At 41.7% G+C, this 27345-nt stretch overlaps 1 protein-coding gene across 5 annotated transcripts in view; it reads right to left on the reverse strand.

Annotated features, from left to right (window-relative positions):
• Positions 1-2308: 2308 nt before the first annotated feature.
• The window catches only part of larp1 (La ribonucleoprotein 1, translational regulator), a 48812-nt gene continuing 23775 nt past the window's right edge, over positions 2309-27345 (reverse strand). The window contains exons 3-21 of one of the 5 annotated variants that reach the window (XM_030746192.1): positions 26175-26240; positions 22132-22203; positions 19348-19498; positions 16902-17036; positions 15510-15662; positions 12422-12584; positions 10962-11106; positions 10463-10637; positions 10092-10258; positions 9185-9274; positions 8611-8937; positions 7686-7809; positions 5086-5291; positions 4845-4951; positions 4453-4610; positions 4182-4326; positions 3435-3544; positions 3142-3269; positions 2309-2656 (exon numbers count right to left, since the gene is read on the reverse strand). In XM_030746192.1, coding sequence (XP_030602052.1) covers positions 2456-2656; positions 3142-3269; positions 3435-3544; positions 4182-4326; positions 4453-4610; positions 4845-4951; positions 5086-5291; positions 7686-7809; positions 8611-8937; positions 9185-9274; positions 10092-10258; positions 10463-10637; positions 10962-11106; positions 12422-12584; positions 15510-15662; positions 16902-17036; positions 19348-19498; positions 22132-22203; positions 26175-26240 — 2823 coding nt within the window. In that variant the 3' untranslated portion in view covers positions 2309-2455. Of the gene's footprint in view, positions 2657-3141; positions 3270-3434; positions 3545-4181; positions 4327-4452; positions 4611-4844; positions 4952-5085; positions 5292-7685; positions 7810-8610; positions 8938-9184; positions 9290-10076; positions 10259-10462; positions 10638-10961; positions 11107-12421; positions 12585-15509; positions 15663-16901; positions 17037-19347; positions 19499-22131; positions 22204-26174; positions 26241-27345 lie in introns of all 5 variants that reach the window. The other 4 variants (XM_030746190.1, XM_030746189.1, XM_030746188.1 and 1 more) reach the window with 4 other exon arrangements.

Consider the following 27345-nt stretch of genomic DNA (forward strand, 5'->3'; position numbering starts at 1 on the left):
TTTAGAGAAAGAAACTGAACAATGTAACACTGACAAGACACTGACACACACCTCTGGGAACATCAACAAACAGGATGAATTGGAGCAACCCCCCCCCCCCCCCCCCCAAAAAAAAAAACACAGGCACGGGTGTCTGATGCAGTTTCATCTTATAAGCCAAACTTCAGGTTTTTTCCAAACTGAATTCCTCAGAGTACTAGAAGATGTTTATAGTCGTGACTGTAGCAAGAATATTAGCAACAAGCACTCGGTAGGTCAACAGTAAGCAGTTCCTTTCACATGTGCATTTCCACACGTGCATTAAGACTTTATTTTTTCCAAACTTCATGAACTTCGTGTTCACCCCCCCCCCCCCCAAAAAAAGATTACTTTTGTTTTTTTGACTTTGCACACGTTCTAACTGTAGAAAAACTGAAGGCTGCAGATTTAATAATTAGAGTAATGTTAGAGTCGTTTCATCTTCACTAAAAAGAAAATATCAAATTAACTGATTTCAACATGAAACACTAGAAGCTTACACATTTTTTTTTCCTTTTTACACTGAAGACCCATTGACAACCTGATGTCAACTTTCCCTTTTTTGTTGTGAGCTACTTTCCCATTTCTGAAATCCACAGATGTTTTTAAACAGCCCGACACAGACCGCTCCTCCAGCATAACATTACAAACACTGCAAATTGAAATTAAAATGTATTAAAAAGGTAATCATGAGACCATTAAAAAAAAAAAGTACGTACACGTGTAAGGCAAATATATCTGTTCTATAGACAATAAAACAAGAGGTGGGGAGCCGTAATCTTTTCTCTTCATCTCGTTAGTTCTGGAGCTGGATGAAGATTTGTTCATCCATACAGCTGACTGTACAAAGAGTGACGACTCAACAGGTTGTGAACAAACAATCCAGTTTTGTTTTTTTTTTGTCCACAGCGAGGCAAAACATCGAGCTGTGTTTTCTCTGCTGAGCATGCCCGCGCTGCTACATCAGTACCTGCGTGCGACTCGGCCTGTCAGTCCGTGTGTGAAACGGGGAAACGGTGGCAGGCAGCGGGTCGGCTCGCTTCACCGGCTAAACGTCTTAGCCTTGTTAGTGTCTCCACCCAGAGCACCTGCGTCAGAGGACGAAGGCCCTCCTCGTAACGATCGCTTCTTCAAGTAATCCAGATCGTAATGATTCCAGTCCTATAGCGTCACTGATGATCAACTGATGGATGGATGTCCAACAGATGGACAAAGGGATGGATGTAGCTCATCTGACAGGGAGGCGGAGGGGGACAGAAAAGGTCAGGCAGCACCCAAAGGGAGGTCAACTCCAACTCTCCATCTCACTTAAGTGTTTTATTTTATTTTATTTTTTTTGGAGGGTGGCTCGGGGGGTGTGTGTGTGTGTGGTGGTGGTGGGGGTGGTGGTGGGAGGGGGGTTGACGTGGGGGGCTGACAAACTTCCATCAGCTTGACGTATTTCAGCACAAAAAGCCACAACTTGCAATCACAGGGAAGAATTACAGGACTTGTAACAGACCAAATGACACTTGGAAGACAAATGACAGAAGAGAATGAGGGAGGGATGGAGAACAGTTTGGCAGACAGAGCACCACCTAGTGGCCTCAGCTGGAAATGGTGGCGAGATATATGGGTGACTTTGATGCTATACAATCAACAATAAGGTGCCGGGCACAACTTAGAAGCAGTAAAACCATTAAAATAAGGCAACTTTCAATGATCTTGTCCATAGAGGGGTTGATACAAGTCTTTTTTTTTTTTTTAAATAATTTGTTTCTTTAATATTTTTCCCCTCAATATGCAGCCATAAGGTAAATCAATTTTTTTCCTCTGTTAGCCCCACTACTGAAAAATCTCAGGGTACTGCAGATGGAAAAGTTAGTTGCTCGGTTCTAACCCCTTTGGTCCAGCTGGATGTAGGGAGCAGTACAGTCTCCAGTGGGCGCTAGCAGGGCTTCTTAGATACTCGGTCTTGTTCAAACTATTTCCATGTCTCACATTCCACCTCATGCTGAAGAAATAGTCATCATTAATCTGAGATCTGGATGAGGAAATCAAAGATCTTTGAGCCAGCAGGACAGTGACGGTCAAAGAGGGTCCCAGTGACTGGGGTGGTTTTTGGCGGGGTTTTGGTGGGGGTATCAACAAAAAAAAAAAAAAAAAAAGAATAAGGTTCGTAAAGGAAAGTCATCCACTGCTTGCCTCATTAAGACATAGTTCCGAAAAACTTAGAAATATTAATAAACAGCCATATTATTTACTGTTTTTCTTCTTTATCAAACTTTTCACAGGTCAAAAAAAAAAAAAAAAAAAAAAAAAAAAAAAAAAAAAAAAAAAATTCACATGCTTGTATGAAGAGCTGGATGCCCCTCCCCCTCCCGTGGCGCAGAGAGAACCGGCGACTTGCAGACGTGGTTAATTAATTTAGTCTGTGCGGGCCAGTGTGTTTGTGGAGTTACTTCAGTGTTTTGGCATCTGGTGCAGGATCAGCGGTGGCTTTCTGGCTGGTAGGTTTGGCATCATCCTTGGCTGTGGGGGCAGGGGTGGGGCCTGAGCTAGCCTGACTCTGGGGACGGCTAGAGGGCTGAGAGGGATGCCGGCGGCGACCGTCCCCGCTGGACGAATGTCTCCTACGACTTCCTTCTTCCATAGGTGGCTAGAAGCAGAAACAATCACATTAGAAAACGCGTTGGCCTCATACTCCATCATTCTACATTTTAAAGGTACCTACATACAGTGCAACATGGATCTTTTTAACTTGAGTAGGAAAAAACTTGAACCATGTAGACTGATGACACCTACTGAATCTGGACCAAGATGGTATTGGTTTCCATGGTGCACCTCTGTTAGGCTCAACTAGAATTTCATCTTTGTGTTCTAATCCTTTTTTAATAACACATTTCACTTGGTCTGAGTTTGTTTTTTGCCCACAAGCACTTGTGAAGAGTTGCCATTTTACCCTGTTTTCCTGTTAGAAGACACAGGTTGTAACAGCATCTCACTGTGAGACTGTCATCCTAAACTGAGTTTAAACTGTGTTCTTTGCTATCTTTGATCACAGGACATCCAACTTTGAAACTGTCACTGTGTGATAGGACCAAACTGCTTAGACCTACAAATTTTAAACAATACTCTACTTACATCGATTCTGAAATCTTCCAGGCGTTTAAACTTGCTCAGGTATTCCTGCAGCTTGGGGTCAATCTCCAAGCTCTTGGCTTTGGAGTATTTAAGGAAGGCCCAAAACTTCTCCAGTCCATACAGCTGTCCTGTAGTCAGAACACAGGAGGGAGAGGGAAAAAAAAAAAAAAAAAAAAAACTTGTTAGGCATGCCTGAATGTGACCCTTAAGAGTACAGAAGAGAAGAACAATCTCATTTATCAGTGACGTTTTGTCTCCTCTGATGTTTGCACAGTGTTTTAATGTTTTCTCACCAGCCTCGTAGTCTTTAATGGTCTCCTCCTGGAAGTCCTTAAAGATGTCTGGTCTGAACTTCTTCTCTAGACCGTAGCTGTAGTACCTGAACAAGCACTCTAAACCGTACCTGCAACACACGTGTTGAGAGAGGAAAGAAAAGAGAATTATATGCAGTGAGCTTTGGAAATGATGGAAGATGGATTCAGAAACCTTTGCCTAGAGTCAGTTTTTATATCTGCCCTTCTCACACGAGAGAGGCTTTGGTCTTTTAATGTAACACTTCACCATGCTGCACATCTGGTACTTATGAAAGGTTTGAGCTACTTTTCTTCTGGCACTTAGATCCAACTTTCAAATGATTATGGTACTGCTACACACACTGTATATAAAGCACTAAACCAGAGGTTACAGCGCTTACTGTTAGGTTCGGACCACCGTTAAATAAAGAAAGACACAGAAACCCGTAGTTGATTTTTTACCTGCAGGGAGAGTCTCAGTCAGCTAACACTCACGTGCCTCTGAAAGAGAGTCTGACTTCTTTCTTCCTGCCGGTGCTTTTATTTTAGCATCACGTAAGTGTGTGGGGGTGTGTGTATGTGTGTGTGACGTCAGGAAACAGGCGTTACCTGCTTTCCTCACCTGGAGGGTCCGGGTGTGTGTGAGTATGTTTTGTGCTTACAATCTGATGGTCATGTGCATGTTTATGATGAACACATTGTGATACATAGAAAAACAGTTACATGTTTATCTATTCTAACACTTACCTATATCCTTCTTTCCCATCCTCGACCACCAGCTGTCTGAATTCCTCATACATTTTTCTGTTGAAGTGGTCCCGCAGGAAAAACGACCAGAATCGGAAGAGCGTGTTCATCTCCTGTGACTGGCCAATTCCCAGCCGCTTTCGCTCTGTGATCGAGAAAAAGTGGTCAAATACAAGATGACTAAAACAAATAGTTTCAATTTACTTTTAATAAGTGATGCCAAACAGTCTCTGAACAGAATTTTAGGGATGCATAAAATGAGGAAGCGTACCATTTAGGCAGCGCCGGCGGTACTTGTGGTAAACGTGTTGTGTGAAGCCGTTCTCCTTGAGCAGCTCGTGCGATGGGTGCTGGAACTTGGGGAGGGACTGGGGAGTGCAGCCGATGTTACCCAGGGCAGGTGTGCCCTCCGATGGGCTTGCATTAGAGCTGATAGAAAGAAAGGTGAAGGAGGAGGTGGAGAGCAGAGACAGCAGAATCATTAAATTTCTACTAAATCTACTAAAGTAAATCTGTCTTTATTTAACCTTTAGTCTTGTGGTCATTTTCCTGTTAAAAAGCTCTAATATTAAATTAAGCTGCACATATTGAAGACACTTCAATACTGAAGAAAAACCCTTTATAGGATTATATGGTAACAGTGAATAGAGCAGAGGTTCTCACCTGACGGAGGCAGTACGGGAGCGATGCTCTCTGGAGTCCATCACCCAACCAACGTGGCACTCCAGGGGTGGGTTAGAGCTATGCCGGGTCTTCCTCTTTCTGGGCGTCTGAAATAGAAAAGAGAAAAGCAAAAACAAGTTTAGTCACTGAGGCTTTCACGTTGAAACCACCTAAAATCTGGTTTGGAGCCACTAAAAGACATTTCCAACAGAACTGAGTCGTCACTCTGATGCCGTCTCACCTTGGCGTCGACGGGCCGACTTTCCTTCACGACTGGGTAGAAGCGAGGCGTCATAGCCGGGTCCTTCCGGTGAGGTGTGCGAGGCGTGCGGGGTGTCCGGGCACTGCGGTAGTTGGGTGAGTCAGGCACGGTAGTTGGCAGCGAGCGAGCCGTTGAGGAGGGCTCAGGGGCACCGAAGAGCTTGTTTGCCAAAGCGTCTGTGGGGACTGAGGATGCAAGACGACAGCTTTGTTAAAGAGAGGATCTGAAAAACTTTACAGGTAAACTCTTTAAGATGTTTGGGGGTTTTTAGCTCAGCAATCCTGAGACAACACTTAAGTCATTAAGAGACATCTAATGCCACAACATCAGTGATCTTACAGCATCATTTACTTCACAGTGTGATGACAGCGGTCTACAGTGAGCAGTAAAGCCGCAGCTGTTAGCACTTGAACAGAGAGAAGAACATGAATATGGATTCACAGCTTCTTAATGTCTAGTTAATGCCACTGAGACTAAATGAAAATAATCACTGAATAAAACTAATGAGCAATATCAAAGCCATATTACAGTATAATTAAAGACTGCAGATAATCTTTTCAAACTGGAGACCAATAACAGCTTCTACAGAGAATAGCCAAGTTGTCTCTCACTTGAGCTCGTTTGTTATAAGGCAAGAACATATTTCAGTCAATTAAGACCCACCTGGGTCTTAATTGGCCAAAGCATTCTCAATTACTTTCCACAGTACTGTGGAGTGTAGGAGCTTGTGAACAGAAAATGTTTAATGGGGAAGTGATGTGTAGTTCCATTATGTTATCAATTTTCTCCCTTGAGAAATTTGTCATTGAAAAATGAAAGTAACGAGTTGTTTTAGCGAGGTCAGACGGAAATGACACTCTTTGTTACTACTCGGTGCGTTGTCATTCCATCCAAAGTTCATGGACATTTTTCTCTGAGGAAATTGTTCCCAAAAGAGCATGTGAGCATGTTTATTAGTATTTTGGAATGTAACCACTGTAAAACAATCAAAAAACTAAAAATGTGATTACTATGAATCACTGCTTTATTTTTGTTAATGCTACTTCCTTCTCCTCATTGGGGCCCAAGCACGAAACCCTATTGTAATTGCTTTGGACATTTAGGCAAATGAATTGCTTTTTTGAGGGCCTAAACATGCTCAAAAACTCATGAAATTTTGCACACATGTCAGATCTGCTGAATATTTAAGTATTTTAATGGTTTCAGGCATGGCCCTTTCAAAATGGCTCTACAACACCGCCTTTAGCTCAATTCCCACTGCTGTGTTTCATGTACGTGTATGAAATTTGGTACACATATGTAACAATGGCCTAAACCCAACAGGAAGTCTGCCATTTTGAATCAAATGATTTTAGCGATTTCCTGCCCTTATACTCTCTCTAATAACTCAGAGGTTTTGAATGTTATCAACTTCATATTTGTTTTGTCTTATCTACACACCAGGGGCAATCTAAATTTCAAAAATGGTGAGTTTTCACCATAGGGCGTGGCCGTGACACCACAGTGAATTTCGATCATTCACCAGGAAAATTTGATTGCCTCTCATTCAAACCTGCATTATCCAATCTGGATCAAACTTCCGCAGTAGGATGACGGTCCACCCCAGAACCCATACATATGATAAATATTTACTGACAGTCGCACCACCACCTAGTGGGAGCAGGAAATGTCATGTTTTACACTTTGAGGTACAGCTCCAAGGTGGTTGAGCCGAACCATCTCAAATTTCCCCTGGAAAGCCTTCAGGAGTTGGCCGTACACTGTTTTCAAAACTGTGAGTTTTTGCCAAAGGGCGTGACCCTGGCAGGATGGCAACGTTCGGTGTTTCGCCATGAACACAAAAAGGGCCGTAACTCAAAGCCAACTTGCCCAATCTGCATCAAACTTGTGGCTTGATAAGCCTCCTGCCCTGAACACAATGATACGCATAAAGTTCATAAATGTTGGAGCGCCACCTAGTGGGACCTGGAAATATCATGAAATACCATGTTTTTGTGAAATCAGAAGTACACTGATAATCATCATCCTACGATCATTACAATTTCATTGATGGGTGCAGGCATTACATACAGCATCATGACACTTCAATAAGTGGGCGCTCAGTGACACCACCTAGAGGAGGCGGAAGAAGTTTGGCGGCCGAACGACATGAGGTATGGGTAGCCAGCAGGGCTGACAGCATCCGGGTGAGCCCACGACTCTCCCGTGCGCGACAACCTCAGAGCGGGCGCAGCTCGAGCGCGCCACGGGGCGACACGAGCTGGGTGGGAGGGCCTGATCATCACCGCTCTGCATCACCGTTGCATTTTGTAACCACAATCAGATTGACAGCCCATCTGTCTCTCCATCAGTGGTGCTTAAACAATACATTTCTAACATTTATTTTTAATCTTTTCATTTTTCTGCTAGGTTGCCTGGTTTTTGAAACTGGCGCTGTCATCTCAGAATTGAATCCCATTCTAGGAATTTTTCTGGTCCCAAGTCCCTACACAACTTCCTCAAAATTTACTTTAAAACCAGCAATTATTTAAATGCATCCTCGTTTTTTTGTGTGTCACTTTGTGTGTTTGAGTCCTTACTCTGCTGGGGTCGTGGGGGGCCTGGGGGGACCTCCTGGTTGGGGTCAACAGGTGGCTCAGGGGTCAAGCAGTCAAACTGTTCTCGGCTGATCAGGTGGACCTTCTTGAAGTTCTCCACTTCTTGCTGTAAAAATGAGAAAAGTCAGTTGTTAATGCAATGATGTGAGAGAACATCTTTCACAGGACTCAGATTATTAACAGACCTTATCTGCAGTGAGATGCAGCAGCAGATGGAGAGTGAGATGCAGCAGCAAAAAACTGTTGCCAAAAACACTCTTCACCTTCATATCTGACATCTATTACTTCTCTGACATGAGCCCAGCAACCAGCAGGTTTAAAGCAACAGATTCCACAACAAAAGCTGGGTTTTTTTTTGTTTTTTTTTTTAAAAAAAAACAAGCTATAAAACACACGATGACTTATCCAAGAATCACCCTCCCTCCTGTTTCAAGATTGTCAAGTGCAACTCACACTCGCCCTTTTATCCCTCCAAGTAACCTCAGTTCTTTGAGCTTCCATCTTTAGCTCCCATGCAGCCCATCAGCTCGACGCCTCAGGCCGAGGCCTTGTGTGCGGGGTTTATTTATAAACCGCCACACTCTGTTCCACGCGACACTGGATTTGTGCCGGCGAGCACGTGAAGGTCCCACAAAGAGTTCAACAATGCAACAATGGGCAGCAATGACAACAAAAAACAAAACCAAACCAAACAAAAAACAAAAGTTTCTGTTCAGTGTTTCGTTTCCATATCCAGAAACAGCTGAAGAATCTACTCATCACCAGGCTTCAGATGGAAACGTCCAATACGGCAGTAACATAACACCACTGTCAAAACAGCTGATCTTAAGCTATGTATCAGTACATCCTCATCTCATAACCCACCACACTAGCACATTAATGGTAGAACCAAACATAACGTCCTCACCTTGATGGTGGCGTATTCGGGCTCATACGTATCGTCCCACAGGTCCTGCTCGTAGTAGAAGAGCCCGTCGTTGATCACCTTGGCCAGCTCGCTGGTCAGCTTGGCCCGCGATGTGTGGTGGCCCGTGCGGTCACCCCCCGGGTGCTTCCTCAGGTAGGGCGGCGTCTGCGTCACGATCAGGATCTTGTTGACGTCACGGTCGTCGATCTCGCCGTCCGTTTCCTCGTCGGACCAGTCTGTGAAGGTGTTGCGGCGTCCGTCTATCTGCTCCATCTCCTCGTCAAACATGAAGTCGAGCTCCTCGGGCTCATCTTGCTCTCCACCGTCCTGAGTGACAAAACAAAGCACCGAAACATGAACACATTAGCTGATTACGTATGTTAACCATATGATCACCAATTATTGATTAACTGACAGATTAAAAAGCTGAAGATTTAAAAATCTCAGAAACAAATCAGAGCTGTGAAAAGATGAAACCGCATTCTTGCTGATTCTCTTAAAAAAAAGATCTCTCTCTCTCTCAAGACTGTTTAAAATAGCACAAAGACATAATATAACACATTTTCCTTCTGACCTTATTTCCTGAGGTAGCAGCGGAGGGCGAGGAGCCAGGCTGGGGCACCGGGGAGCGAACCGCATCATCCTTTTCCTTCTGCTGCTGATGCTGCAATGAGGAGGCCTTCATCAGTCAAACAGAAAAAAGGAAGGTGGTGGTGGTGGAGGGTATGGAAAGCGATGATTGATTAAAGAATGAAGAATAATGTGAAAAGAATAAAACACAAAAAAGAAAAGTAATTTAACGGCAGTCATGCAAAAATGTATGTTGCAGTTAAAGAAAATGACATGTACACATACACAGCAGTGCATGTTGCTGTGAAGACAACTGCCTGCCATTTTCCAGCATAATGCCGCTTTTCCACTAGTTACCTACTCAGCTTGACTCGGCTTTTAGAGTTTTCCCATTAGGTGCCAACACCTGGTACCAGGTACTTCTTTTTTTAGTAACATACTCAGCTGTGGTTCCAAATGCACCGAGTTGATCTGAAAATGTGACGTCAACAGAATGCCTGCCAGACACCAATATCACTGGATGAGTCATGAGTGAGATTTTTGAAACAAGGGAAAAGGCTACAGACAAACCAATATGTTTTTGTGCTTGGTGGCTGATGACGGAATCCAGAAGCTAGATGGAGCGACCATTTGTCTTTGTGTCGCACACAAATGACATCACTAAATTTTCGGGCCGCCTTGCTGAGGTGGCTCTTAATTGTAATGGAAAACAAACGAAACCGAGTCAAGTAGGTACTAGTGGAAAAGAAAAAGCACAAAATAAACCCTCATAACAAAATATGAACAGAGGAAAACTTCACAACAAAAACTAGACATCACCAAAACTCAGTTCATTCACTGCCTTCTTAAAATGGTTTTTAATAAACATCTTGGTTGGGTTTTGTCCTGAATTTCACCTTTTCAGAGCTGACCTTGGGTCTGGCTGGGGAAGGTCTGGGCCTCTTCTTAACCTCAATCCAGGACTCTGAGTCCAGGTCGGGGAGGCTAGCGGAGAGGCCCTTGGGCATGGTCTTGAGGTTCGAGATGTCTGGTTCAGCCTTGGTCTGTTGTTGTACTGGTGTGGAGGCCCTGGGAGACCCTGCAGATGACACAGAAGGTTACAGACAATTACCAGGGCTAAATATTTTACTAAATTCTTAGTCCTGAATATATACTTGTCCTAAGCGTCTTTCTTAATGTAAATGGGGAAAAATGTTTAAGATTTTTCAGGGATGATGTGGAAATTAAGGGTCTGTAAATACAAAACATTATAAAATAAGCACCTTCAGGTCAGATTGCTCACCTCTGGGCTCCTCAGCCACATGTCTTGGGACAAACTCGGGACAGTTAATGAGCTGTGAGAAGTCAGTGTGTGTGTGGTTTGGCACAGTCAGGCCTGGGAGCGGCCACTTCTCTGGGTCCACCTTCCGACGGATCTTCATGTCGACAAGTTCCACTTCCTTACTGTCCTTCAACGCCTGACAGGACAGATGAGGGATCAGTCAGCCCGTGTGATTAATGGAACTACAGGAATATTTTTGGATAACAGGAAATGAGGAAACTACTAAGACTGGCCCTGTCCAAAGACAAAAATATCCTAACAGCAAATCTAAAGCTCACTAATTAACAGAGGGGTTTTTATTGTACAAAATCTAAATGTAAAAAAGCAATGCCAAATTTAACTGCCTGTTTTTGTTCTCAAAATTTGAGAATATATTGGCTTTGTCCCACGTCTGTTGATTAATTTTTCTATATCTTCAATGATTCTAAGATTAGTAAACCAGCCAAAGAATCACGCTCACATCCAGAATGAGGTTGATGTCAGTAGTGAGGGCCTGCACTCTGTGGAAACTGGCGATGAGACCAATGGGCAGGAAACCCTCCTGATCCATCTTCCTCCGCAGGAAAAAGTCTCTCTCCAGGTTATCTAGGCTGAAGTAGTATTCACTGAAAGGTGTAGAAAAACAGGGAGACGTGGTCAGCATCATCTTGCATCAAGTAGAGCATCCACTGCTGTTATTTAATGCCATTTCAACACAAGTTTCCAATCTTTAACATCAGAGGGACAAAAACTGTAGTTGGCACATTAAAGTGAGTGAAGAGACAATAAAAAACAACCATTTAGACAGGAAAAGATGGAACTGAAAACAAGTCATAACCGTGTGACTTAACACTGACTGGATGTGAAGTATGACACATATAAACAAATACCTTCCAAGGAACTCATAACCAAAAGCAGAAGATTTAACAAAGTTTCACAGCATGACTTAATTCCCAAGTTTAAACCGAAGTCAGAAGTGAGCGCACACAAAGAAATATTTATGCTCCTCCAGTTTTGTGTCAAAAATCTATTGCCTCAACACACTTAGTGTCTTCATATGCAGGCGTTTCCCCAGCAGCAAGATGTAATAGGTTCCTGAAATGTACTTCACACAGAAGTGTAAACGTATGAAAACTTTAAAGTATTTCTAGATGTCAAGTGGAGGTCTGAATCTCCGGAGATCAAACTGGGTCCAGGTAGCCCATCACCAATCAGTCTGACAGCTCTGGTTTAAAGCAGCTGACTATAAAGGCGGCACAGATGTGATGAAAGCAGTTTCTTTTTCACCCATCATAGTTTGGCTCCTTTTTTGTTTTTTTGCTCATAGCACATCTAAAATGAAATCCAGAATATGACACAATAAGAAGGCAAAACAGCTGTTTAAATCCAGTGCCAGTCATTATTTAAAGTTCCTGTACACACTGTACAAAGAATCAAAATCTAGAGAGTGAGACGCAGCAGCAAAATATGACCCACAGTGTAACTCGGCCATCAACTAGATTCAGGTGCAGAGGCTCAAGCTGCAAGTCTCAAGCACAGATGAGGTTTAGCTCACTCTCCACAAATGTTTATTCATTTCTACCTTGTCTTCAGGACCAGCTGAACCCAGCTCAACTCACATTACTTGCAGCAGCTTCTCAAAGTAACCACGGAAAAATATGAAATGTAACATCATCCCAACTTTAGATCTGCTGTCTCTGCAGTGAAAATATTTTGCAAAAGCCAATCAGTTCATCTTGTTCTGCTTCAATGCTGAGATCAGAGTTGTGAAAAGTTCTCTCCATTGAGATTTAGTCAGAGAAGAGACATGAAGAGCTCATCACTTCTACAGCACATCTGCACGCAAGATCCGACGCAAGCCGTCAGACAAACACTGCCCTCATATATCAGTAACTGTGTTTGTGGTTTTATGCTTGGCCCTGAGAGAAATGCCAAACTCACATCTGCCTCTTGATGTAGTCCTTCAGCAGGTCCTGATCAAGAGAGTAAAGGTCATTGCTGCTCATGTTGTCATAGTAGTAGGTCACTGAGTTGCTGAACTTGGGTCCATAGGGTCCGTCTTTGACATCGTAGGTCTTGTAGCTGTAGTGATAGTCGTAGTGGCCTTGACAAGAGAGAAACAGTCAGAAACTGCAGCTCCAAGTGCATACATCACTCGTAAAAAGGTGGTGCATGAGAACAGTGTGTGTTGTGAACCTTCTCAGTTTTTTTTATTGTCATTAACTTTTCCTTTACTATTTAATCCTTGCATGGTCAGCTGAACAGGAGACTAAAATCCTTCCACTTGTAATTAGTAAGCAGTAAATTTGATTTTAAAGCACCTCTTTGTTTTCAGATCGCTGCATTCTGGTGTTTCTCTCTCTCTGTCTGTCTTATCTGCTCCTCAGCCCGGGACTGAAGATTACACTGAAGAGCTTCTCTGTGGCGCTGAGGATGTGTACCTCAATTAAAGAAAACCTAAGAGAAAACTTGCTTTTACCCTGGCACTTTCTCCCAATAATTCTCATTTAAGTACTGTTAGTTTTGTTCTTTCCCACGCGTCTTGTATTAAAAATCCCTTAATCATACTTTATAATGTTTCCATTTCTTGCACTTATCTTTCTCACCATATTGTTACTGTGCTAGTGATGGTTAGGGAGTAAAAATAATTGAAGTTTACAGTATTTTCCCTTTTAAAATAGAGCATGAAAATATATATTCAAACATATCTGTTTAGTAAGCATGAGTAGATGTAACTGATTAAATAAGTCTCTTGCATGGTGCCTGTTGTTCAATTCAAAAGCTATTCAAGATACAGCTAAAAAAAAAAAAAAGTATCAAGGTGCAATCACAAAAAGCGCAGAGAAGAAGTGAAAAAGTAGTGAACCTCTCAAGATACAATTACAGGCTGTGTGTGTATGTATTAGAGCAGGAGGGCACACAACTTCAGAGCTGAGTAAATACACAAAAACAAAGTTCATCTGCTCAGCATTAATGGAGCGTCTCTTCAGGGCTGCTCAAAGTCTAAAGCCTCACAGAGAAACGTGAAAATGGACTGGGGGGAAAAAAAAAAAGCAAAACACACTTCTCACACTTTTAATCTCTCTTATAAAGTTTAAAAGCAGCCACAGCTCCTGGGAAAGGGGGTGAAGGTGTAAGATAAAAGAAGGAAAATAAGTAAAGGAAGAGCGAGTAAGAAGAGTGAAAGCAGGGAAGTGGGAGGGAGACTCCTGCCAAAACCAACAAGCCTTCGGGGAAACCAGTTTCTCCTGCTGAAGCCAAGGCCGGTCCTCATTCCAGCACTCTTTGGCTGTTATTGCGCTTTTTTGTTTTTATTCTAGCCTAAGCAGGAGCCAGATCAGGGTCACTAACCACCCAAAACACTACCCAAAAAAAAAAAAAAAAAAAAAAAAAATAGACAAGGCACTGAAATTTACTTCTGTCTGTATTTTTTTTCCCCAAATATACTACATCCTCCTGGCATTCATCTAAAACAGAATAGAGAATAAACGCTTCCTTGCTTCTGTTTTATTCTGAAAGCAGGCACAACAAAAACATGCAGCCCCTATACTCAAACTGTACAATTCAATTCATCCAATTCACCAGTTTAAATCTTCAAAATGTTGATTTAATAAAAAAAGAAAGAAAGTTACTGTACTCCACTTTTAAAAAGAATAAACATGATGAATAGAAGACTGCACAGAGTCAGCACTGCAGCTAACAGAACAAAACTGCAATATTAAGGCAAGTTCATTAAAGTTTATGGGGAAATGTTTTTACAACAGCTACGTGTACAACTGGTTTGTGAAAGGACTCAAAAGCTGAGATCGCCAACCAAACGATAGAAGTGCCAGAAACAGTCTACAGGCTCAGGTGCTGACCCCTCAAAACCCAAATGCTTCTTCTAAAATTATTTTGAAAGGATTTAGCCAGGGTGGGTTAAATTCAGTGCTGAGATCAGAGTTGTGAAAGTTCTCTCCACAGATGTTTAGTCAGAGAAGAGACATGAAGAGCTCATCACTTCTGCAGCACATCTGTAGAGCAAGGCCAACTGATGCATCCAACTTTGGTTTCAATCTATGAACCACCTCAGGTTTATTATCGACATTAAACTATACAAACTTTGTGTGTGCATTAGGGCTGTGCCTGATCATAGCTTCTGCAACAATGGTATAAATTTTTTACATGATACAAAAATGTCATATCGCGATATCACTGCTATAGCAAAGCCTTGCGTTTACATTCCTTAATATCAGCCTCCAACGACGATTTGGTACCTAAAAGAGGGAGCTACTTCAATAACATCCAAAGTAGCACAGTGCTTTGCAACATAGCAGTTCCTGCTAAAACAGGTTTCATCATTAGCGGCAAAAAGCACGCTGTCGCGTACAACCGGTGCAACTCAGATGTAAAATGACTCAACCAAGCATCACTAGTTGCACTCCATATGACAAGAAGAGGAAACTGGATAGAAATTCCTGCTGCAGTTCATGGCAGAAAAGCAACTGATTAAAAAGCTCAACTCAAGATGCAACATCCCAGAAAATATTTTGCAGCTCCTGAAGAGTTACAAGTTTAAGTTAATTTAGTTATTGTTAAATTCAAGTGCTAAGCAGACATGCTGTACCTTTACTTAAAATCTCTAGAGAAAACACTACCTACGCTACTTCTGTGCTTACATTTGACTTGTGCTGTGTCACTGCTATTGCACTATAATGCACTTTGTTTCAATAGACTCACATTTTTAAATTAGGAAGTGTGTCATCTATGAAAGCAGCTCTTTGGACAAAAAGGTCTGAGCATGCTCATGCTGTCCATTTACTTACAGTTATAAATGCTGCTGCAAGCATCAATAAAAACTCAGTTTTGTTTTTTTCTGTATTCTCAGAAATTTCTTTATTGCACACTCACTGTGGTAACAAATGGAAGCACATTGAGTACTATTTTTAAACGTTTTGAGGACAGGAGCCTAGTGGTGTAATTGTACTTTCTGCATTTTAAATTTCTCTCTGTGTGTGTGTGTGTGTGTGTGTTTGTGTCAGACAAATACCTCTCCCAGCACCTCTGCCTCGTCCCCGGCCTCTTCCTCTTCCACGTCCTCGACCTCTGAACCCTCCACGGAATGGTGCCCCCTCACTCTTCACGCTGGACACTTCATCGTGGTCGTCACGCCACTCACGCTCATACTTTTGGCTATGCCAGTCTGCAGGGAATCCAACCATATTCCTGTCAGTAAACACTAAACCACACTCGATAAGTAGGTCCCAACAAATATCAACTGAGGGAAACTAATGCTCTCTTACTAGTTTTTGAATTTGTGATAAAATACATTTTAAATACTGTACAGCCTCTTAACAGCGAGCAAATTTCATTTCCTCAGTGAACACAAAGTCATTTACAGTGTTCAGCTGAATAGTGACGCTATCAAAGCAGAAGTATAAGATTAGCAGGAGAGCGCACGCGTGCGTGCGTGCACACGCACACGCACGCACACACACACACACACACACACACACACACACACCCCTCCACATCCTGCTGCTGAGTCATGTGCACTCTCCAGCAGCCAAATGCAATAATATGCTCTGTATAATTAACATCAACACCTACTGCAGGGGTGGCCAAACTCCCGGCCCGTGGGCCGCTTCCGGTGCCGCCCCCTTCTGGTCCGCGAATTGATGTCAATAATAACATACAATTTGGCCCTTTAAGTTACTTTTTTGACATTTCACTTAACCCTCTTAATTGGAGGGGAAGGTGAAATGTCAAAAAAGTAACTCCATCCATCCATCCATCCATTCGCTTCCGCACATCCTGTTAAGGGTCGCGGGGGGGCTGGAGCCTATCCCAGCTGTCATAGGGCGAGAGGCAGGGTACACCCTGAACAGGTCGCCAGCCTGTTGCAGGGCCAACACGGAGTGACAGACAACCTTTCACACTCACATTCACGCACTCAGTCACACCTATGGGCAATTTAGATTAGCCAATTAACCTAACCCCAGTAAGTGCATGTCTTTGGAATGTGGGAGGAAACCGGAGTACCCGGAGGAAACCCACGCAAGCACGGGGAGAACATGCAAACTCCACACAGAGAGAGGGAGAGGCCTGGGCCAAGGTGGAATCGAACCCAGGCCTTCCAGATGGTATTCTAACTGTGAGGCAGCAGTGCTAACCACTGCGCCACCGTGCTGCCCTAAAAAAAAGTAAAAAAAGTAACTTAAAGGGCCAAATTGTATGTTATTATTGACATCAATTCGCGGACCAGAAGTAGGGGGCGGGGCCGGAAGCGGGCCGAGTTTGAGCACCCCTGATCTACTGTCACATGCAAGCACCAGAGATCATGTCTAATAACTTTGGCATCAAAGTCTCACATGCGATAAGATGGTATGAGTTCTTCACATCCTTTTAAACTTTAGTTCACATGCTTGCATCACAGACTAACCTCTGAGGTCGTTCCTCGTGTTGGGAGGCAGGCGAGGGTTTTCATTCTGTCTGCTGTTGTTCCTGGAGGCTGAGCGCTCCCGAGGGCCCTCAGACTTCACCTCAATCATCAGAGGAACCCACTTCTGCTTGTTTCCTGTTTTGAATGACGTGTAGCAGCAACAAGGTTAGAGGAAGAACACGTCAGCGTACTGTTTCACATCTTTTCATAAAATTTATTTTACCATAAACAGACTTTACGTCTACCAAAGTTCACCAAATTAATATCTTAATCAACTCCTTGATTTGAATATGTGTTTAGAAATGGCACATCTGTATGCTGGAGGACTGGCCGCTTGTAATAGCATTTTGTGAGTACATGCATTAAAACAACTTTTATTCTGGAAAAACCGATCAGAGCTTCCTGGACTTATATGGATGAAAACCGCTCCTGCAGTACCCCTTGCTGTCCAGCAGGTTGCCTCACTGAGCTGCTGTTTAAAAGGACCTCTGGTTGTCAGTGTTGTGTGGACATGTGGGTAAATTTGCTAGATACCACTGTGATAGAGAGAGTGTGGAAATGACAGTTAAGTGACGTGGCCCTGCATAGGTAAGGGATGTGGTCACAGAGAACACTGTGTACAGAGAAAACTACAGTTGCAACAACACGTAAATATATATTTACATTAAAACAAGGTCATTATATAGTGCTTTCTGATATTCTGAAAACAGCAGGGTGGGAAATCAGTTTTACTTTAAGATGGGAGTTTGTGTTCACTTGCCTGGACTGAATGTCATGTCACTTATATGTTTCTTATGTTATAACTGTTGCAATATCTGCTGCCTTCGTGGCCAGGTCTCTCCTGAAAGTGTTTAAATATACTTATATTTTACATGCTGTGGGACCTGCAGTCTACTCTGTAGACCAAGTCCTATCCGTGGGTCCACATCCCTTAGCAATGCAGGGCCACGTCACTTAAAACTGACCGTCATTTCCTCTCTCTCTCTCTTTGCATGTGGTATCTGAAAAGCACACCCACGTGTCCACACAAAACCCTCATAATCAGATGTCCTTTTAAACTACAGCTCAGAGGCAGACTGCTGTACAGCTCGGGTAAATTAAACTTTCAATCACAGTCCTGGAAGTTAACCTCTGGTAGAAAACCAACACCTCTGGTGGGCACCAAAAATGCACTGCAATAAAGTTTTCATTTGCTACAATGCTGTGATCAGTTTTTAAAAGTTGGCCATTTTTGGTCAGAAGAGAAATTCATGAGTGAAACATTAAACTCAGCACCTCCACGGCACATATGCACGTCAAAATGAACTGATGCGTCTCCTCCAGACAAGAGAAGTTAGTGACTAACTGTTTCAAACAATCCCGCTTCAAAAGTGGTATCGATACATAAACATGTGTTCTTACTGATGTGCAGAGTACATACAATCTTAAATACTGCATTTCAGTGCATAAATTACTGTAAATTCTTAGTCTTTTCATCAATTAAAAAAAAAAAAAAAAAACTGAACTTGCAACAAAAGAAAAAAATCCCAGTGGTAGAAACCTTGCCAGAGCATTTGTATGCCAGTATGGTTTGGGTTTTTTTTTTTTTGTTTTTTGGGGGTGGGGGTTCGGGGTGGTGAGTACACAACACAAACACAAATTGAAGTTTAGCTACACACACACACACACACACACACACACACACACACACACACACACACACACACACACACACACACACACACACACGAGTAGCTATGTTGTGAAGGTCAAAACAGTCGCTAGCTGACTTTCAAACCTTTAACTGCAGCCAACCACCACAAACTTCTACTAAATTATCGGAGCAGAAATTTCAAAGGCAACTTGTATTTGACTTCAAGTGTTACAACCTTGTACTGTAACATTTGCTCACACAATGCAAACATGTTTATTACAATAAAAAATATGCTTTAAGCAGCCAGCAGCAGAAGGCACGGGGACTAACTCATTTTGCACTCACTTTACACGTGGAGTGGACACATCTCAACATATCATTAATGGTATTTTTAGATCTGCTTAACTAAAATTCTAACACCTTTCATTTGTATTTGACCACTCTTACTCCTGACTTTAGCTTTAGTGGCTAGGATTAGAGACTAAGGAAGCCAACATGGCGTCATCCCCGCAACATACTGTTTTATTAGAACGCTGCAAACAAGCAAGTCTGTGTAGGCTGCGTACCACAAATCATTCAAGCCATAAAATCTCACTTTAGGCAGCATTGCTCATCATGATGTGACAAGACCACAATTACCTCTTCAGCTGTATCTCAATCTAAATGCCTATAATGGGCATAGTGACTATTGGTTGGTATTAATATGTTGAGGATTTATCAAGAAAAAAATTTCTGAAGGCCAACATTAGCATGTGCTAATAATTAGTATGATTTCAATAGTGCTAACGTGTCAAATGTTTGATCGACAGTCACCTTTTTTCTTCGGTCCGTTCTTCTGGGAGTCGTCATCGCCGTTCTTCTCCTCTCCCGAGTCGTCGGACTTTGCCTTCTGGTTCTCTTTGCTCTCTTCGTTGCTCTCTCTTTTCTCCTTTGACTCCTTTCTGGCCGCCGTCTTTTTGGGGCCCTGGGTAGACAGGAAACACATTCAAAGTGCTATTTAAAAGAAGTGAAGAAAGACATTTTCTATAAGACCTGAATTATGGGGAACCTGTTGTAGTGAGGTCTTACTACAAAGTTTAAAAAATAAATAAATAATAATGTTGGTTTTAATCCAGGAACTTACACTGGTTAAAATTCTGCCCAATTTGGAATAAATTTACACACTGTTGCCATTTGATTTCTCAAACTTGAATCTGAGCTGAAAACCTATGACCAAAAAAAAAAAAAAAAAAAAAGTTCACTTACCCACTAAAAAGAAGCTGTTAAAGCCCTTTCCCTATTGTCAAATCCTGGCTTAGCAAAAATAACTAGCAAAAATTTCTCACCACTAAATATGTGGGCTTCGGGGCTCAGCTAAGATACCTGCAAGTTTCAAGTCTGGTGCCTTTAAACTACCCTGTTCAAAACCACACACTGACGTGCAACTTTAGTGTAAGTCACGTTAGCAGCCACGAGTGAATATTCAAATTAAAAGTTGTTTGATAGCACGACAGGATCACTTTTTGTGAGCAAGAGCTAAAAAATATCAATAAAAAAAGTTACTGGGACAAAGATGACTTTGCGGCTTGGGGTTTTCATCATTCTATTTTAAAAAAATACATTCTGTTTCATATTTGACTGCAGCAGAGTACCACGAGCACTACCACTGCCCTACAACCAAGCCTAACCTGGCACAGTGACAGAGGGTAGTTCACCGTACATAAATTGGCTCTGCTGGTTATCTTTGTTCACAGAACTGATCTAGTAGTTTATTCAAATCAGCCCCTCCTCTGCATTACGACAGCTCAGCTATCAGCAACACGCATATCTGCAAACTCTGGCACTCCTGAGGGGTTTGCATAAGAGTCATATAAAGGCATTTGTCTGAAGCTAAAGAAATAAAAGAACGTCAAGTTTCATGCCAAAAAATGCCCCTTTCCACAAAAATAACGTGCACGATCTTTGAGTGCTCACATCAAATCTATCAAACTAAGACCACTCACGCAGTCTACACATGCAGTGTAGTATTACAGTGTAGTACTGCATTATATTACAAGATATTGGAGTTTTTAAATTAAATTACACCAAAAGCTGAAGGAACCCATTTCAAATCTTGTTACAGAAAGCATTTGTACTTCACATACTTTGCTTGCAGTATTAAGAGGGATAATTTGTAACATTTGGCTTTTTAATTTAAAGCCCCTTTAAACTCTGCACGGCAAAGATAAATGAGAATCGAGCAAAGCTAAAGTTCCCACACAGCTGAAATGAAACATTTCAGGTACGTATAAACCAGACTATTCTTACAGTTCTTAATGAGATTTCTTACGCTGTACACAGTGTGAGCCTCTTTCAGACATGGAACAAAACTGGCCTTATCCATTAAAGTAATTATGTTTAAATATAGACGAGTCAGCGAAATTTTGACACGTGCTGGGTCTAAACATTAAAAAAATATATAAATTAAAAAAAAAAAAAAAATACTGTATTAGCCTACTGCTCCCATTAACCATGTGTACACATGTAAAATACCTCCAAATGAACCTCCACTGAACTACAAAAGACATTATTTGTAAACCAAAACCAAATGAATGTTCATGTTTTATTTTAAGTGGTTCAGATGATATCCACCCCTCAACCTCTAATAGGAAACAATAATTATGCAATATGGAGAACACAAATACCACAAAGGAAATAAGTCTGGCTTTATTGGGTTATCTTTACAGTACAACAGGTTATCCAAATTCTATTGTAAAGACAGAGACATAATGCCTGTTCATTGGCTGTGCAGCATTTGGTCTGAAAATCACTTTCTGTTCAAGCACCTCTAGTACTATTTTTTTTTTTTTTTTTTAAAGAGTCCAAATTCTTATTTAATCCACTGTCTGGGGGAGGGCGGGAAAAAAAAAAAAAAAAAAAAAAAAAAAGCCCACTTGCTTCTGATTGGCTGCCCATCACCTGGCTTCTGTAAAGAGAACCCAGTGCTTATAAGCCCCACCTCCTCTGACAATGGTTCGTCATAAATTAGTAAAAATAAAATAAAATCTACACACACCATTACTTGTGTGACAGGACCAGTGAAAAGCATAGCAGGCCTTCTTTAAAAACTTCACAATGAACTGAAAAAGCAGTGACTGTCACATGACTCAGCAGGTGATGTGATGATGACGCAAAATGACGCTGATAGGCAAAAGTCTAAAAAAAAAAAATATCAACTTACTGCTCAGTTCTGAGTAGTCATTCTAGTTAATGAGAAGGAAATCCAGAGGAAACCACTGTGACTTTAAATGGTGAGAAGTTGAAAGTTTGTCTCGTACCAGTGGCTGTGGGATACGACCACCAAAAGGCCCAAAGCTTAACCAGTGTTTATGCAAGTGTTCAAAAACTACTCTAACCTATTGGAAAAAAATCATTATACACAACAGCCACAATATCACCACAGTATACATTTCATGAGGTAACTGGATTTCAGTTAGACTGGGAAGGAAAAGTGATCTTTAAAAGTTTTAGTTTCTAGAGCTAGCTTTTAGATGTTTAACTTGTTACTAGTCTGAAAAATCAGATAGTTATTGAAACTCAGCAGGAAGGCAGGCAGCAGGTTTCATGGGTTGAACTTACAGTGAATTTCCATGAGTCTCTGACCTGCCTGACAGTCGGCGGGCAGGACACGGTCCGTGTCACTGCCTCGATCTGAACAGAGGAGGGAAGAGCAGTTTAGAGAAGACAATGAGGTGGACCATGATGCACAGACATACACATTTGCACTGCATGTAAAGAAAGTACAAAAATGCTCTTTTGCTAATCAGTTAAAATGGATGAGAGCTTTTAGCATCTGCCCACTTAATCAGTGTGTACATCCAAGCCTCTGTGGTTATAATCTGGTAGTTTTCTGCTATCAAGCAGATTACAATTATCGGGCCTTTGAAAGCCCATGCTGTGCTGCTCTGCTCCGCTCCAACAACATTATGCATTATGCTTTTTATTGGTGTTGTCAAAAACAATGAAAATGCCAAGTCAATGTTGCACAAGCTGTGGATAATAAGAAGCATCTGCTGCAACTATTAGTCGACCGAGCTCCCTCTGGGCTTTCCACAGTAGATCCAATATCATCTCAGTGGATACAAGACTAATGTGTGTCATTACATCAAGAGGTTTATTGCTTTGGAATCTGCACAAATTGGAATAAGAGCAGGGTTACTTTTAGCAATGACAGAATGGTGTGAGATAAACCGCTGCAGCAAACAACTGCATTCAAGGCTCAGGTGTGAGTGGCTTAGTGCGTTTGCTGAATCAATAACAATGTGCAACTGAAAGTGCCGTCAGCAAAGCTAACATCACAAGGATGCTGAGTCATTCTTCTTTCACTACAGGAAAGTAATGACAACGCTTCTGTTACAGCCACTTTCATGATGAAATATTACTAATCTGAGAATAGAAGCTGATTGTGTGGGTGCAAAAAACCACCCAAGAAATCAGCACTGCCCTTCTATTTATGGTGGAGGAAAGAATCTGAATGGCAGGACACAAATGAGACAAAAAAAAAGGAAAAGAAAAAAAAGGGGAATGAAAACTGAAAATACAGTTATACGCTACAACACCAGAATCTGCCGTACGCACTGTGGACTGAACACAAGCATATGCAGGAATATGACTTTTTCCTCAGACTGCAGACTGGGAAGAGGGGCTTTATTCTGCCTGTATGAGTCAGACAACTCATTATATATGGCATTAGCTAACTACTTGAGCTGCTCATGCTCACTAAGAGGTGTGGAATGGTTCAGACTGCAATGACACAAAAGGTCTGATACTGTGCACAATGAGTCTGATACTGTGCACAAGCCAACATGTGGGAGTTTTGTATCAAAAACACTGCATTTAATAAATGTAGTTGTACTAGAGAGATTTTTGCACTTCAGTGTTCAACATAATTTATCACCACTGAGCAAGTTAACCTGTGCAGTATTTATTGTCACCTTCTATATTTTTACAGGCCCACAAGCTAATTAATTACTTTATATACTGCTAGGTTAAGCTATAGGAATATAGTACGATTTATTAGTAGATTCATAACCTTTTTTTTTTAATATCCAGACGGCTTTATTTTAGGATCTTTTTAAAGACGTTTAGCGGTATTTAATCTATTGACCATAAGAGGGAAAAAAAAAAAAAAACAATTCAGTCAGTTTGCTTCAGATGTGAACCAATCAGTCGAAACACCATCAGTGACTCAAAAAAGAGCAGCTGCCCAATCAACTTAAATAAAATCAAATGCTATTTCCAACATTTCCCCCAAAAATTTGTGTCTACACTAATTTTATTTATATATATATATATATATATATATATATATATATATATATATATATATATATATATATATATATATATATATATATCTCAGTGCAACAAAGGAAAAAAAAAAAAAAAAGAAGAGCAACCTAGTTTGATAAAGAATTACAAAACTGCTCTTAAATGTGTTTACAACTTGTTCATCAATTAATTGTTATGGTGCAAAATGCAACAAAGGCATTTTATTACTTTTTCAAAGCTACCTTGAGTGTCAGGTTTTTTTGGCCATAATTTTTCCTTTTTTTTTTTTTTTAAAAAAACAAAAGTGCAGCATATTTTGAATACATGTGTTATTGTGTTGTGATACAGCTCGAATTTCTGCTGCCTACCAACACGAATGTGAATGAAATTCTGTTTGCATTACTGGGGTGTATTTTATGTTGTATTATGGAATCATGAGATTAAGCTAAAACTTTAAAAAGCAGGTTAGCTTGATGCTTACTGGGTTTGACTTTAACCACAGAACTAGAACATTAAAGCACTACCTACCCCCCCTTCCTACACACCTCCCCCACCCCCTACCCCCAAAATTAAATATCAGAGTCCAATTCCAATAATCTCTGGAATTCTGTGATTGATTTACAACTTTGAATGTTATATGATGGATGGTGAACTTCAGTCGTCCCCCCCCCCAAGAATAGCACCAGCACAGATCCAGGCCTGGCTTCTTCAAGGGGGAGGGAGGGGGGGGGGGGGGGGGGGGGGGGTCCCTAAAAGGGCATCCTTTCCCAGGCCTTGGCCTACCTCCAAACTCCACTCCTCCCACCGGTCCTTCAGGTTATTCCTAGCACTGATGATGTGACCCACATTTTTGTGCTCGGGGACACGCACTCTCCTTCGTGTTCCCTCAGACCTGTCTGCCTAAAATAGGGGAGGTTACCGAGGTTGCTTGCCCAGTGACATACTGTCATCCAGAGACCAGAAATAGAATACAGCCCTGAGGGGTGACTGACTGCTAGTGCTACTGTAAGAGGACACAAATTAGACATATCCCCATTCTGACCAGCAGCTGTAAGGCACAAGTGGATAAGTTTAGAGGGGAGGGGCTTAGCATGCCATGGACACCTGAGTAAAGCTTGTATGCAGGACATGTTTCAGGATGAGACATATTGAGGCAGGGCAGAGACTTTTAATGTATATTCATTTATTTTAAACCAAAATAATGGGTTAGACACCACCATCTAAACTGATTACTTTTGTATTTTGCCCCACTTGATCAGAACATGTCTTACAACATGGGAAGACACAGAATTGGTCCAACAACTCTCTAAGTTTGGAGGTACACCAAGAAGGTACTACAGGATCGACGACTCATTTGGATTTTTTTGTGGCCACTTTAAGACCCAAAACAGTTTGGTTCCCCACCTTGGGGAGGCTGAGTCCACTCTGGGGTTAGCCATCTTTGCTATGTCTCCAGAGATAGAGACACGGTGGGGATTCTTGGCTAACCCACACCTTAAAAGAAACATGCAGTCCTGGGGACACAAAGTCAGGCCAGCAGAAGCAGACTGTTCTGTCTGGATGTGCCGTTTAGCTCCTGTGTAATTACAGCCACAACCACTAAAATACCCATTGTAGAAAGCTGCAAACATCCACTACAGTGGAGTGTAACAGTCTGTTTGGTAAATATCATTATTTATAACTACAAACTTTTAAGATGCTACTTTAATAAAAACCATCATCTGCTTCCAACTCTAAATTGTTCAAATCTTTTTTGTTTATGGGTATCAGACTATTACCTGAGTAACAGACAAAATCCTGTCTGTAGTCACCTGTTTGCCATCATTATAAGAGGATTTCTTCCAGACACCGTAACACCACAGCTTGTTTAAACTTATCAAAGTTCCTGTCATACATTTGGTGGAGGGATCAAAACAGATGTCAGCATCCTTCTTTGGCCTGCAGACATTATTAGCAATTTTGGCTCATAGTTTTACTAAAACAGGACAACCCCCAGATACAAATTGAAACAGAAGAAGAAGAAGAAGAAAAAAAAAAAAAAAAAAATCTTTCCTCTGTGAGAATGGGTTCAAAAGGACCAATTCAAAAAAGTTCTCTACTATCATATCTTTCTGCAGCTGAAACCTGATCCACCAGCTGAGAGGAAGAGAAAATGCAAATAAGACTCATAGCATCTCATAGCATAAAAACTTATTGTGCATGTATTGATGTTGCTGCTTCAACTGAAATGCCTTTAAAATAATGTACTCAGACCAAACAGACCTTTGTCTCTCCAGTGTATCTTCTACATCTACCAGCCTATGATTAAAATAAATGTTATATACACACACACAAAGTGTAACAACACGTACCTGCATGTCCTTAGTTGCAATCTCCCCTGGAGTTGGCCAGCTGTTCGTGTCACCAAAATCTCCAACCTGGGGGGGGGGGGTTCAGAGAAATTAAGGAGGGGGAAAAAAAAAAAAAAAAGATACGATGGTGTTTTTTCCTCTGTTTATAAACATCAATTTTTTCATAGAATGGAAAGGAGAAAACTACTAAATTGATCATGTTTACACAGGCAGTACCACTTTAGTCCTTACATGTCGGTCTAATCTGGTAAAAAGTCGACTTTCAGAAGTGCTTTTACAGCTCAGTAGTGCTCAGCAACCTCCTGATCTTAGCTTTAGCCATGTGCTGCCTGCAGATAGTTTCTGCCTTTTGTTCCTGTGACTGTAACCAAGGTGGCCATAAAAGGTTTATGGTAGGGGTGTGGCAACCAACAACCAACTGTAGAGTACTACAGCAGAGGAGAAGCAAAAGAGGTGGGACGTTGTGAATGAAAGGCTTTATCTGCCGTGCCACTGGCTCATCATGAGCACATCTGCATTCCAGCATGTGTGAAAGGAGGTGACTGCATGCTGCTTGAGGCCTTAAAGATAAACTCCTCTGTCTGCAAATACTTTCACTTTAGCTGTCAAACGAAAATAAAACTTGAACTGGGTTCCTAATGACATAAAATAAAGATTGTCTTTTCAATTTACACTCACTTGACATTTCATTAGGTACACTTTTCTAGTAACAGGTTGGACCCTGTTTTTGCCTTCAGAGGCCTCTTTCCCACCAACAGGGTTCCAGTGCCTTAATTTGAACCGTTTGGCGGGTTTTCCACCGTGGAAGCACTCGGTGCTCGACCGAAAAACAGGTTCAATTCCGGCCCCGCAAACTAGCTGGTCTCGAACCAAGAACGCGTGCCGAAAGCAGCAGAGGGGCGTGACTCTGCCGTCTCAACATCAAGTTTTCTACCATATTACATGTGTATTACATGAGAAAAGCTAAGCGATTTTCACGGCTGGGAATTAGGTTGGGCTCTAAGGCTGAACTTGCTGCTTTGTATCAGTTCATATCACAGATAAAAGGACACAAAGTGCGTACTTGTCGTCTTGCTCTAATCGCTGTCTGTGTTTACCTCTGTGCTGCATACAGATGCTGCAGTAGTTTGTTTTGGACCGTAAAACATATTTACAGCACGAGAAAGGGGAG

Source organism: Archocentrus centrarchus, chromosome 14 (genome assembly GCF_007364275.1).
Source record: "Archocentrus centrarchus isolate MPI-CPG fArcCen1 chromosome 14, fArcCen1, whole genome shotgun sequence".
Classification (NCBI taxonomy): Eukaryota; Metazoa; Chordata; class Actinopteri; order Cichliformes; family Cichlidae; genus Archocentrus; species Archocentrus centrarchus.